The 15,016-nt window shown below is 43.0% G+C and overlaps 1 protein-coding gene across 5 annotated transcripts in view; it reads left to right on the top strand.

Moving 5' to 3' along the window:
• LHPP (phospholysine phosphohistidine inorganic pyrophosphate phosphatase) overlaps nt 1-15,016 on the top strand; it is a 163,937-nt gene that overhangs the window by 30,990 nt on the left and 117,931 nt on the right. For all 5 annotated transcript variants that reach the window (XM_077821443.1, XM_077821438.1, XM_077821439.1 and 2 more), the window contains 3 exons: nt 784-937; nt 7,332-7,395; nt 8,938-9,030. In XM_077821443.1, the coding sequence (XP_077677569.1) occupies nt 784-937; nt 7,332-7,395; nt 8,938-9,030 (311 nt within the window). The remainder of the gene's footprint in view (nt 1-783; nt 938-7,331; nt 7,396-8,937; nt 9,031-15,016) is intronic.

Below are 15,016 nucleotides of genomic sequence, written 5' to 3'. Positions count from 1 at the left end.
TTGGATGAGGTCCAGAGTCCTCAAGGCAGATGGTAAGCAGTATTTAAGGAAGGGAAGATATGAAAAGATCCTCAGGGAAATTACAGGATGGAGTGGAAATCTCAGGGAAGGGGAAAGGACACTGGAAGGTTATTAGGCTGTTAGGTCAGTTTATCTTGACAGTGGTCCCATTTGGAAGATGTCATTTTTGAGAATGCAGAGATGTGCTGTATTTTGTTATCAATCCAAACTCCTTTCCAAAATGTAACTGAAATACTGATCTTCAGCTCTGTGTCCGAGTCATTCTAAACAACTGATGCGTGCCTGCCATCTCCTATTCATGCATTCCTTTCTCAAAATACCAAAATGCCTGTGTTTTGGGGATCTAAAGTACTTCAGTTCTAGAAATAAATACACCATTGGAGCCCACAAACTTGCTGCTGAAGTACAGGAAGGCTGTTTTTTTTTTGCCTTCGACCTCTTGATAATATTGCTGTTTTCTCTGGGTTCCCTTATTGTATCATAGTCAAGAAATACAATATATTTTGCTAACCTTCTCCCCATGTCTCCTTCTGCTCCCCTTCCTTCCCATGCCACATTGTGGAGGGAAGGTGCATGTGGTCCATGATCCACTGCTACTTGAAACTAAAAGGGGCTGGCATGTAGATATTAACCTGGCATTCATAGTTTTGCCCATCAGGCAATGAATAGAGGAGAGACGCAAAACTAGAAGAAAACCAGCAATTCCAATTGTTTCTTACAAGAGGTGGGATTTGTGTTTTATTTTGTTTCTTTTCTCTTTAGATCTGGTCCCTGAATTTGATCAGCTTGATAAAGCAAACCCAAACTGCGTGGTAATTGGAGATGCAGCGGACAATTTCTCCTACAAAAATCTCAATGAAGCTTTCAGAGTTCTGATTGGACTGGAAAATCCTATTCTCATATCTCTGGGAAGAGGGTGAGTTAAGCACTGTTACTTAGTACACCTAGGGCTGTATATTTTGCTGGTGTTCCAAGTCTGTTTGTACATACCTGTCACCAGACCTCATGAATCCCATTGCTCTCTTCTGCTGACACAATGACTGAGATTTTCAAAGCCAACTGGGGGATGTAGCCACCAATTCACGTGTGTAAGGGACCGGGGCATAGACGACCTAGAGGTCACAGCTGGTCTGGGGCTGCACGTCAGGGATGATAGTTGTTGAGCAGAAGTTGGAGGAATCGCAAGAGCCAAGTTCAATAAGCAAGAATCAGGATCAGCTTTGGCCTCCCTGCCTAGACTGGTGGGGCTTGGGCTTCGGACCCCCTACCCGGGGTATTGGGGCTTGGGCGGGCTCAGGCTTCGGTCTCCCCTCCTGGAGTCGTGAAGTAATTTTTGTTTTCAGAAGGGGGTCGCTGTGCAATGAAGTTTGAGAACCCCTGGTCTAGCCTGTGGGATGGCCTGTTCAAACAGAGGTGTCTTGCTGCAAGCCAAGCCCTTTGACCCACAGTGAGAGCTGGGTCTTCCTGGCGTTGGTGATCTTCGAGGTGGTCCATAAACTCCACATGCATATGAAGCCATTACAGGCTAATGTTGGGGAGGATCAGATGGCTCAGAAGGCTGGTAACAAAGTTCCTTATGTCTGAGTGAACAGTGAGCCAAATTTTCACTTCCAGGTTCAAACCCTGCCCTGATCAGTAGTGAGTTGATGCTATGTTAGGCTAATTGCTGTTCAGTGGTCTGTGTGAAATAAGTTGGCCATCACAGGGCACATTCTACTTTCAAAAGATATCTGTGAAAACTAACTAGAGAAGCAGCATTCCTAAAGAATGGCTTCTATGCTGGGGCTCCACCATGAGCTATGAGAACCACGTAAATGAGAAGTTGGTTTCTATACAGTTGCTTGAAAGTCCTTGGAGGTTGGAGGCTAAACAATATTTGCCTGTTAATATAGATTCACTCTTCGGTTATGCTCTTGGTGTAAAGGGGGCTCATTGGTATGGCGCAGGTTCCATAGCATGGCAAGTGTTTATTATAAGCACAGCTTTCAGCTTATACTGAGGGGGGAGGGATAGCTCAGTGGTTTGAGCATTGGCCTGATAAACCTAGGGTGGTGAGTTCAGTCCTTCAGGGGGCCATTTAGGGATCGGGCAAAAATCAGGGCATGGTCCTGCTTTGAGCAGCAGGTTGGACTAGATGACCTCCTGAGGTCCCTTCCAGCCCTGATATTCTATGATACTGAAAAATAAGAACTTCTGATTTGGGGGGAGGGATAGCTCAGTGGTTTGAGCACTGGCCTGCTAAACTCAGGGTTGCAAGTTCAATCCTTGAGGGGGCCATTTAGGGATCGGGGCAAAAATTGGGAATTGGTCCTGCTTTGAGCAGGGGGTTGGACTAGATGACCTCTGAGGTCCCTTCCAACTCTGATATTTTATGATTCTATGAAGGAGCTATTCTCGGAGGCCTGGTTCCAGCTAATCCGGAAGCCCATATTTAAAGTTTAGCATGGGTTTAAGTTGCTGTGCTGTAACAGAGTAAGAAAGATCAACACAGACTCCACAAAAGAAACTGAAGATCTTAAGAGTCTAAGGGAACACTTGGAACGAATCATGATGAGTCTTGCCTTGTACGTAGGAAGTGATATATGGCACCTAAACAATGAACAATAGTATAGCAATATAATTATAATTAAAGATTATTACCAAAATAATTAAAAAAATTATTTCTGACTCAGCAGTGTGCTTGTGATGGGTATAGAGTCGACAGCATCATGGGCGCAGGACAGGTTAAGCATGGGAAGTGTCCTTGAGGGACCAATTCTAGGAATAAGAGGTTAGTTTAGTCTTCATATCCCTTTAATCCTTGGCTTCTCTGCTGAGATTGCCAGAATGTACAATGTGGTGTCAGCAAAATTAGGGCTTAAAAATTTTGATTATGATACCTCATTTTGTCATGTGGGTTGATAGGCCTTTTGTTGGCCAAGTAGTAGCATTCAACTAGCAGGTGCTATTTTTAGTACTGTCCTGGTGTTATGTGTGATACTGATTCACGAACAAAGATTTTATATACATGCATGCCTTCAGAGTGAGGGGCAGTTTCAGGGCCTATGCAAATTTGGGACACAAACAGACATACAAAAGTTGCAAAAGTTGTATAAAGGTGGACATATATTCTGAACCAGGCGATGGAGATGAAAAGTCCAGTGGCCAGAGCTGTCCCTTAGGTAGGACGAATTGGGGCAACCGCTCCAGGCCCTGCGCTTTGGTGGGCCCCGCGGGCCAGTGCAATTGGCCGACATGGTCAGTCCCAGAAGAGACAAATCTGTCACTTCTGCCCCGGGCCCTGCACTCCTCTAGGGATGGCCCTGCCAGTGGCACATTCCTGAAAAGACAACTGTGTTTAAAAGTTAGTTAACTGGAAGCTAAGCTGAAGACTGTAAGGCACGGGGGAGAAAACACTTCTCGAACAGAATGGCTGTAAAATCTGACTCATTGGTATCCAAAGAGATTAGTAATCTGCACACTGCAAATTACCAGTGCACCCTTGGATTCTGAGCAGTTTGAGCACCCTTGTATAAATTACGCGATTGATTCCAATTCTTATGCTAATCTCACACGTGTTATGCACCTATGTAACTCTATTGATGAGAAGGAGTACTTTTGGCACCTTAGAGACTAACAAATTTATTTGAGCATAATGCTCAAATAAATTTGTTAGTCTCTAAGGTGCCACAAGTACTCCTTTTCTTTTTGTGAATACAGACTAACAGAGCTGCTACTCTGAAACCTGTCTCTTGATGAAGTTACTCCCAGTTTACACCTGCATGAGACAGAAATCAAACCCACTCTCTGGGTGCTTAAAATTGAAAGAGAACTAGGTGGCAACATTCACTGTTAAGATAATTCAACCAATATAGTAACAGTGGGAGATCGTCAGGCCTATTACAGTTTACACAAGCTGAGGATAGAGCCCAGGCCTGCTGCGAGTAAAATCAGTGGCAGTTTTGCTATTGGTTTTAATGGGACGGAGAACTGTCCCAGAAGAGGATATAAATGTTACATAGTGATTTAATTGTCATGAAAAAGATCATGAAATTATATTCTGGCTTTGACACTTTTTAAAAGCTGCTATATTTAATACTGTCAAAATCTGAACATGAACTACATACAACTTTAACTTGAAAATAAAATTCCAGACCCTGCAGAGTAGAAAAAAACAATCCAAAATGCACTTCATGATCCAAGAAAACAAATCAAATGACCACATGTAAAAAAGAATTAGCTCACAAGTTATTTTTAAAAGCCTTTGCTTGTTTTTACATTGCACGTGATTTAATTTTTCTTTTTTACAGGACAGGCAAATTGCATGCCATCATGACTAAGTATGAGCTGCCAGCATTTATACCAAGACAAATCAAATAACAGTGTTTAATTTTGCCCTAAGTATGGTCAAGTTACCCCAAAGCTTTTAAGATTATTTAGTACTTTTATATTTTCTTATTATAATGGTAATTTGCATTAGTACAGATCTTTAAAGTTTTCCTGATCAGGCTGCAGACAGGTCCCTACATGACTGAAAAAAATGTACAATGAGCAGTCAGATAAGATTTTATGCTTTATCCTTCTGCCATTTTCGATTATTCAGCACAGCCTCTCTTTAAAATGGCCACTTGACCTTTGCTAGAACAGCCATTAACCTTCTATAGTCTAGCGTAAACAGCTTAATTTTCTGACAGTGGCATGACAGAAGAAATTACAAAGCCAATTCCCACTCTCAGTCCAAAACAGATGCTAAATGTAAATCACTCCATTTTCAGGAGGAGGGCATTCTGCTTCAGTGACTCTGACACTTTTGCTTTCTAGAGAATGAACTAAAACTTTAGAAGAAATCAGTCAAGGTGTTCTGTTTTTTTTAATTACTCTAATTCCATACGTGAACAGTAAGGGCAGTTCATTGATGCTTTTTACGTGGCACTTTAGATCGCTGACCCTATTCTTGACATCATTTGTGCCACTGTGTCTCATACAACCTCTGTTTTCAGGGTCTGGAAACCTATCTAGCAGACTGTCTAGCTCAGCAATTTCTATAGCACCCCTGTCTGTAGTGTCCATGTGCTTGGTCATAAAAAATAGGCTCCAGATGAAATTTGAGCTCACAGAATTTGAACACATGTTTTTTAAAAAGAATCTTTAATAAAAAATTGGTCAGCCTGTTTTTAATTTAAAGCAACACAAATAAATAAATACACATGGGATTCAAAGGTTTTATCACTTTTGTGTTGCAGATCTATAACATAGGGTCATTCTGTTTTATATTTGGAAGGACAGTGTTATTTGCAATCAGCTGGTTCTTTGATGTACAAAAGTGATGACATTGCTGGTTCTCAATCTTTTTCTTTATCTTTCTGTTTATTCTTCTACATGAATAGTTGTAGGGACTTTTCACCCATATTGAAGAATCCACAGACAAAATGTGTCAAGGGGTAGCAGCACAATGGATTTAACTGCTCCTGGGCAGCCATTAAGCTGTTCTCCAACAGGTCAATAATCCACAAACTAAGAAGATTTTTCCATTTCCATTATGGTCTATTGAGCCCTTGAGATAAGAAGTTGTCACTACAGCTTCTGGGGCCAAGAATTAACATTTAAAAAAAACAAAACAAAATGTGTGTTGCACAACAGACAAGAATGGCTCCTTCAGGGCCACCGGTATTTATCTCTGTTTTGGTTTAGCATTAATAACCTGCTCTTTAAAAACTCAAAAATAACTATGACTAAATCAGCTTTTTGAAAGGCTTCACCTCCCCAGTAGTACTTCTCCAGCCTAAAGAAAACAAGTTGCCAAATGTAGCCCAACGTATTGTGTCCTAGGTGCTGGAACGGATGGTGCTCCTCCTGTTCCAAAAAACAGCCAACACACACAGTGGAAGATTGTGGGGGGGGAGGAGGGAGAGGAGGCATGGCTTTATTTTAAAAGATAACTCATTATAACACTTAGGCAGGCACCAAGGTTTTCAGAGCCACTAGTGATTTTGGGTGTTCAGCTTGAGGCAGCTGATTCAGAGGATAGGTGCTTTGCAATTTTTGAAAAAGAGGGTCCCTTTAAAACATCTCAAGTTGGGCACCCAAAACAATTTTGAAGACCTTGGCCATAAATGACAGTGTAAGCCTTTTCTCCAGATTGCTTCTCGACTTCCCTCTTAGAACTTCTCAGCTCCAGCCCTTTGTTCACAGGCAGAGCAAGCTCTAGGTATTTTGCCGCCCGAAGCAAACATTTGCCGCCCCAAGCTCCGAGAGTGCAACTGCCCAAGGGTGGCCGGAATGCCGCCCAAGCAAAAAAGGGTGGCCGGAATGCCGCCCCTGGAATTGTGCCACCCCAAGCACGTGCTTGCTTTGCTGGTGCCTAGAGACAGTCCTGTTCACAGGACCACTCAAGAGAAAAATCCACACACACACTTCCCTTCTATCCAGGGTGGAGTTAACAGACTACACCTGCCGCAGTGAATCAGCAAGATTCTCCACTAACATCTCCCTGCAGTATTCATTTAAACTTTGCAGGAAACACATGGGAAAAGTGTATGTGTTTCTACTGTGACTACCACTGTCTGGCTCTGAATCTGTTTGTGGCCACTGCCTGCTACCACAATACAAATGATAATAACAAACTGTAAAGTTTTAGCATTTGTTAACAGATATGTGAAAAAATTTAGTCATTAATATATTATGTGATCTTTCTCCATGAATTGTTTGTGTGTAAGTGGTGTATCCTGTGGCTTGTACAATACAGTCCCAATACTGTGCAGCAATTGCCAAACTTAATGGCAAAACTGATCGATTGCACTGGGAGGAGGTGTAGACCCTATGACTTAAGAACTGTAGCCAGATAGAACCAGAGAATTATGTTGGGCCTGACATAAGCAGTTGCAACTCCATTGAAGTCAATGCTAATAATTTTGCAGTTAATCTCTTTTTGGATAGATGAACTTCTAAGAAAAAAAAGTCAAGAAAATAGAGGCGCTCTTAAACTGGTTGTGTTATTTTGAATGAGGAGCCCCCTCAGGCAGCTTACCCCCGAACTAATGTCCCAGATTCAGCCCTGGCATAGGATGGTTGAACTTCATTGGAGTCAGTGGAATTATGCAACATGTGGCAGGTCTGAATTTGATCTTGGGATCTGGTTAGGTCTCCCCGTTAGCAGCGCACCACATTGAGTAGCGGACAGACTGCATAGTACAATTCACTGTAAATTAAGGCTCCAGAATTCTTAATTACTTATCTTCTAGTCCCAGCCATACACACATTTGCATAGGCACAGAATTAATAGAATATAGTTTATGTTCAATTGCCAACTTCTTTATCACTTCCATTTCCAGACGCTATTATAAAGAAACCGATGGTCTGAAACTTGACGTTGGAGTGTATATGAAGGCATTAGAGGTATGTTATAGCTTGTATTATGTTTACCTGCTCTGTGCACCTTGCTCAAAATAACTGATAGAAATATGTGTTATCTTCTGTGATTCTTTTTGCTCATTTTGGGAGAGGAAATAACTATAAATTAACTGCATTGCTGCGCATGTGAATGGGTGAACTCATTCTGCTTGGCTCTGACCCCATTCTTATATTATGTATTCAAAAGTTTCAGCTTGAACTTTAATATTATTGGGCTCCTGTATGGGAAGGAAAGACAGTGGAAAAAGGAGTCAGAGAGGAAAAATACAATTAAGAAATTCAGTTAAGAATGGGGCAGAGAGAATTCCTGTTACAAAGGCTAGATATCCCAACCAGGACTGGTGCCCCTTTATGCAAGGCTTTGCGCTAGGAATGTGCATGGTAAGAAACTCCTTTTTCTTAAGAGCTTACAGTGTAAAGTTCTGATTTAGCAAGATGTTTAAGCACATGTCCAACTTTCAGCATATGAGTAATGCCATTGATTATAATTAGATGACTCATGCATGAAACTAGGCGTGTGCTGAAGTCATAATAGGAATGGGGCCTATTAGATAAGTCGCGCTAAATATGAGTGAAGGGAAGAGTTATGCCCCGTTTACTGAGGCCAGGTTTACACTACACACTTATTTTGGTATAACTACATTGCTCAGGGGTATGAAAATATCCACACCCCTTAGCGACATAGTTATACTGACCTTAACTCCCTGTGTAGACAGTGCTGCTCTCCCACCGATATAGCTACTGCCTCTCGCTGAGATGGAATTATTAAGCTGACAGAAGAGCTCTTGCCCGTCAGTTTAGAGCATGTTCACCAGAAGCGCTACGGCTTTACCGATGCAAGTTTGTAGTGTAGACCTGCCCTGAGGCTCAGAGAGGGATTAAAAATAAATTCAGAGCAACTAGGGAGAAAGGAGCAAAGTGGGAGGGGAGGGGATACAGGGAGCATTCTAATGGAAAAATAAAGAGCATGTATATATACTGTACCATGTGAATGCAGTGAACTCATTTGTGCCAATGTAGCTTTTGGGGAGGGTTGCCTGTCCATAATAAACAGTGCAGGCTTCCTGTTAGCTAGGAACGTCTTATTTATTACAACATGGGTATATAACTACAGCTAAATAAGGCTTTCAACCTTAAAAATGGGCTATATGGTTCACAAAACCTCCATATCCTTGAAATTCACCCACAATTCCTGAACACAAGTTCGTCAGCAAAGCACATCATTGCTGTAACAATGAATTTTTGTGACTCAAGTGTGAGCAAGATTAGAATTAGAAAACTACTTTCATGTTGGAAAATATGCCCAATTCTTAATTCTACACATTTCTAGAGGGCCTTTGCCCCTAACAGAACAGTCAACTCTTGTATTATCCAAATCCTCTGTTAGTTACCTGCATCTACTAATCCATACATTATTGAAAGGAATCAGTCAGTAATCGCATACTCTTTCATACAATCTACAGAGAATGTGGAGTTGAACAAATCCATTTCTAATCTATACAATATTATTTCTGTCCTTTTTCTTAGTATGCTTGTGATGTTCAAGCTGAGGTGGTGGGAAAGCCGGCAAAAATGTTTTTCCAGTCAGCCTTGGCAGAGATGGAAGTTGAGCCACAGCAGGTAAGATGTGTTGTACAACATTCACTAGATGTGCTGCGCAGTTATTGTCACCTGAATAAAAAAAGTATATTTCTGGGGCACCAACTGGCAATCTTTTCTCAGTCAAAACTTTCATTGAAACCAGTGGAAAGATTGATGGAGTATGGACTTCAGGATTGGGCCCACACTGGCAAATGAAAAGTGCTTTGTTTAATGGCCATTCTAAAATGTTACATTATATTTACATTATACATATATTTATTCCCATGAAATCTTCGAAAGATCTGATGAAGAATCTTTACAATAACATTGTAAAGAAAAAAATTTCTGGCCCAACCCACAAATCTAATTAGACAGCAGAGTCTGACCTTGTCTACTAGTGTAAATGTAGTATAAATACCCGAGTGCAGTGACCTCCTCTATTTCTTCTCCACTGCATGTTCTTCTCAATCACTTAGTAGAAGTACTGTAATGCAGGAAATTCACTCCTGAAATATACAATGTAATTTTTCCATATTTTGTCCTCTTCCTCTTGTGATCCTTTGAGCCCTTCCATTACTTTCCTCTTCCTATCACGCTGCGTGTCCTGTACCATACACCTTTCTTCTCCCTAATTATCCCTTCATCCTCCTCTCCCTTTTCAATTGTTCTGTCCTTCCTTCTGTCCTTCCTTCCACCTCTGATTCTCTCCTTTTACCACACCCTCTTTTCTCCTCTCCACCATCTTAGAGTATTTCAGAAGGAAGGACTATTACTTAAGTTAAAGGAAACAACAACACAAAAAAGAACAAAAGTAGAGTCTCCACAAAAGACTCTTCAATTTGTCCACATCTCTTCTAAAGTGTAGTACCCAGAATTAACATAAGAACGGCCACACTGGGTCAGACCAAAGGTCCATCTAGCCAAGTATCCTGTCTTTCAACACTGGCCAATGCCTGGTGCCCCAGAGGGAATGAACAGAACAGGTAATCATCACGTGATCCATCCTGTCGCCCATTTTCAGCTTCTGGCAAACAGAGGCTAGGACACCATCCCTGTCCATCCTGGCTAATAGCCATTGATGGACCTATCCTCCATAAACTTATCTAGTTCTTTTTTGACTAGAAATTGGACACAATACTCCAGCTGAGACCTGACCAGTGTCTAGTAGAGTAGGATAGTTAATTCCTGTGTCTTACATACAACACATCTGTTAATACACCTCAGAATAATATTAGCCATTTTCTCAACTGCATCACATTGTTGACTCATATTCCATTTGTGATCCACTTTAACCCACAGATCCTTTTCAGCAGTACCACCACCTAGCCCGTTATTCCCCATTTTGTAGTTATGCATTTGATTTTTCCTTCCTAAGTGAAGTACTTTGCACTTATCTTTTATTGAATTTCATCATGTTGAATTCAGACCAACTCTCCAATTTGTCAGGGTGATTTTGAATTCTAATCCTGTCCTTCAGAGTACTACTTGGTCAAGTAGACCCCATCTCTTCCCAGCAGAGCATCTTCCTGGAACAGCATCCCATGGTCGAGGAAGCTGAAGCTCTCCCATCAACACTATTTGCACAGCCATGCATTCATCTCCAGCATGTGTGTGTCCCTGTGTGAGCCCTTGCCTGGAGAAAGTGGAGAAAAGCCTGTTGAGAGTCTTTGGGTTAAGTTTAGAAGTGAGAGCAACAAGGGTGATGTCGTGGTGGGCGTGTGCTATTGACCACCGGACCAGGAGGATGAGGTAGACGAGGCTTTCTTCAGACAATTAACTGAAGTTTCCAGATCACAGGGCCTGGTTCTAATGGGGGACTTCAATCACCCTGACATCTGCTGGGAGAGCAATATAGCAGTACACAGACAATCCAGGAAGTTTTTGGAGTGTTGGGGATAACTTCCTGGTACAACTACTGGAGGAACCAGGGTCCTCCTCTTCACCTGCTGCTTACAAACAGGGAAGAATTGGTAGGGAAAGTAGAAGTGGGTGGCAACCTGGGCAGCAGTGACCATGAGATGGTTGAGTTCAGGATCCTCACAAAAGGAAGAAAGGAGAGTAGCAAAATATGGACCCTGGACTTCAGAAAAGCAGACTTTGACTCCCTTATGGAACTGATGGGCAGGATCCCCTGGGAGGCTAATATGAGGCGGGGAAAGAGTCAAGGAAAGCTGGCTATATTTTAAATAAGCCTTATTGAGGGCGCAGGAACAAATCATCCCAATGTGCAGAAAGAATAGCAAATATGGCAGGCAACCAGCTTGGCTTAATGGTGAAATCTTCGGTTAGCTTAAACACAAAAAGAAAGCTTACAAGAAGTGGAAACTTGGTCAGATGACTAGAGAGGAGTATAAAAATATTGCTCAAGCATGCAGCGGTGTAATCAGGAAGGCCAAAACACAACTGGAGTTGCAGCTAGCAAGGGATGTGAAGGGTAACAAGAAGGGTTTCTACAGGTTTGTTAGCAATAAGAAAAAGGTCAGGGAAAGTGTGGGACCCTTACTGAATGGGGGAGGCAACCTAGTGACAGATGATGTGGAAAAACCTGAAGTACTCAATGCTTTTTTTGCCTTGGTCTTCACAGACAAAGTCAGCTCCCACACTGGTGTCCTAGGCAACACAGTATGGGGAGGAGGTGAGCAGCCCTCAGTGATGAAAGAACAGGTTAAGGACTATTTAGAAAAGCTGGACATGCACAAGTCCATGGGTCCAGATCTAATGCATCCAAGGGTGCTGAGGGAATTGGCTGATGTGATTGCAGAGCCATTGCCATTATCTTTGAAAACTCGTGTGATCGGGGGAGGTGCCGGACAATTGGAAAAAGGCAATTATAGTGCCCATCTTTTAAAAAGAGAAGAAGGAGAACCTGGGGAACTACAGAGTGGTCGGCCTCATCTCAGTCCCTGGAAAAATCATGGAGCAGGTCCCCAAGGAAACCATTTTGAAGCACTTGGAGGAGAGGAAGGTGATCAGGAACAGTCAACATGGATTCACCAAGGGCAAGTCATGCCTGACCAATCTGATTGCCTTCTATGATGAGATAACTGGCTCTGTGGATATGGGGAAACAGTGGACATGATATATCTTGACTTTAGCAAAGCTTTTGGTACGGTCTCCCACAGTATTCTTGCCAGCTAGTTAAAAAAGTATGGATTGGATGAATGGACTATAAGGTGGATAGAAAGCTGGCTTAATTGTTGGGTTCAATGGGTAGTGATCAACGGCTCAGTGTCGAGTTGGCAGCTGATATCAAGAGGAGTGCCCCGGGGGTCGGTCCTGGGGCCGGTTTTGTTTAACATCTTTATTAATGATCTGGATGATGGGATAGATTGCACCCTCAGCAAGTTTGCAGATGACACTGAACTGGGGGGGAGAGGTAGATATGCTGGAAGGTAGGGATAGGGTCCAGAGTGACCTAGACAAATTGGAGGATTGGGCCAAAAGAAATCTGATGAGGTTCAACAAGGGCAAGTGCAGAGTCCTGCACTTAGGACGGAAGAATCCCATGCACCGCTACAGGCTGGGGACCGACTGGCTAAGTAGCAGTCCTGCAGAAAAGGACCTGGGGATTACAGCGGATGATAAGCTGGATATGAGTCAACAGTGTGCTCTTGTTGCCAAGAAGGCATAATGGGCTGCATTAGTAAAAGCATTGCCAGCAGATCAAGGGAAGTGATTATACCCCTCTATTTGGCACTGGTGAGGCCACATCTGTAGTATGGTGTCCAGTTTTGGGCCCCCCGCTACAGAAGGGATGTGGAAAAATTGGAGAGAGTCCAGTGGATGGCAGCGAATATGATTAGGGGGCTGGAGCACATGATTTATGAGGAAAGGCTGAGGGAACTGGGCTTATTTAGTCGGCAGAAGAGAAGAGTGGGGGCGGGGGGATTTGATAGCAGCCTTCAACTACCTGAAGGGGGGTTCCAAAGAGGATGGAGCTAGGCTCTTCTCAGTGGTGGTAGATGACAGAACAAGAAGCAGTGGTCTCAAGTTGCAGTGTGGGAGGTCTAGGTTGGATATTAGGAAAAACTATTTCATTAGGAGGGTGGTGAAGCACTGGAGTGGGTTACCTAGGGAGGTGGTGGAATCTCCATCCTTAGAGGTTTTTAAGACCCGGCTTGACAAAGCCCTGGCTGGGATGATTTAGTTGGTGTTGGTCCTGCTTTGGGCACGGGGTTGCACTAGATGACCTCCTAATAACCCCAATTATACATACAATATGATGGGGGCTAATTTAGCTACAGCTAATCAGGAGAAAGATCTTGGAGTCATTGTGGATAATTCTCTGAAGACGTCCACACAGTGTGCAGTGGCAGTCAAAAAAGCAAACGGGATGTTAGGAATCATTAAAAAAGGGATAGAGAGTCAGACGGAGAATATTTTATTGCCCTTATATAAATCCATGGTACGCCCACATCTTGAATACTGCGTACAGATGTGGTCCCCTCATTTCAAAAAAGATATACTGGCATTAGAAAAGGTTCAGAAAAGGGCAACTAAAATGATTAGGGGTTTGGAACGTGTCCCATATGAGGAGAGATTAAAGCGGCTAGGACTTTTCAGCTTGGAAAAGAGACTAAGGTGGGATATGATAGAGGTATATAAAATCATGAGTGGTGTGGAGAAAGTAAATAAGGAAAAGTTATTTACTTGTTCCCATAATATAAGAACTAGGGCCCACCAAATGAAATTAATGGGTAGCAGGTTTAAAACAAATAAAAGGAAGTTCTTCTTCACTCAGCGCACAGTCAACCTGTGGAACTGCTTGCCTGAGGAGATTGTGAAGGCTAGGACTATAACAGGGTTTAAAAGAGAACTGGATAAATTCATGAAGGTTAAGTCCATTAATGACTATTAGCCACGATGGGTAAGGAATGGTGTCCCTAGCCTCTGTTTGTCAGAGGGTGGAGATGGATGGCAGGAGAGAGATCACTAGGTCATTCATTACCTGTTAGGTTCACTCCCTCTGGGGCACCTGGCATTGACCACTGTCGGTAGACAGGATTCTGGGCTGGATGGACCTTTGGTCTGACCCAGTATGGCCATTCTTATGTTCTTATGAGGTCTCTTCCAACCCTAATCTATGATTCAACCGGGAGGATGGACAAGAGTTCAGTTGGTGCCTTGACCCCTTCACCTTTGTAGTCACTGCTGATCTCCTCAGGGTTGCCTCACAGGATCATTGGTATCCATGTGGCTGAGGAGCATAGGGTAGTGATCAGAGAGCCTCGGCAACCTTTCCATAACATCTCTGACATGGGCCCCAGGCAGGCAACACATCTCTCTGGTCATCATGTCAGGTCAGCAGATGGGTGCCTCCATGCCCCTCAGAAGAGAGTCTCTGACCTCCAGCACCTTACGCCGCCTCCTCTTGGGTGCAGTGGCCATGAGTCTTCCACCTTTGGAGTAGGTAGGTCCTCCTCAGTCACTGGGCTCTGCTCCTCAACTTCCTGTTACCAGTACAGCATACTGGTTTGTCACCACAATAGACAGTCGACTTGGGTGTGGGGTGGAGCACTGTCTAATGCCAATGTGGCCAGCAGCCAATCTCTTCCCTTTAAAACAGCCATTCCTCCTTCCTCCTCTGGTGCTGCTGTAGTCCTCTGTAGACAGGTAATGTCCTCTGTCCCAGATGTATACATGTGCGTCCTGTTGATGAGATCCTCATGCTCCTGGATGCTACGCAGATGAAGCATCTCCTCTTGCAGCTCTCTTACCTGCTTCCTAAGGGAAACACCTCTCATACCAAGTGATTCCCTCAGCCTGGGTTTCATCAGCAGGGACATGCAGGCCTCATTCGCAGCAAGTCAAGACCAGGGCCTGGATAGACGCCTCCACGTTGCGTGTGTCTATATAGAATGTTTTTTATATATTCAATATATATATTTTTATATATAAAAACTGTGTGTGTGTGTATTAAATAACTGAAAGAAATTATATTATAGGCAGAGCTGGTAGTGCTACCTATAGTTTAAGTTGCTTGACACTTTTCACTGCAGAAAAATAGTATGTAGGCTGAAGAATA

The sequence above is a fragment of the Eretmochelys imbricata genome, chromosome 7, assembly GCF_965152235.1.
Source record: "Eretmochelys imbricata isolate rEreImb1 chromosome 7, rEreImb1.hap1, whole genome shotgun sequence".
Lineage (NCBI taxonomy): Eukaryota > Metazoa > Chordata > Testudines > Cheloniidae > Eretmochelys > Eretmochelys imbricata.
This window is presented reverse-complemented; position numbering and strand designations above follow the sequence as displayed.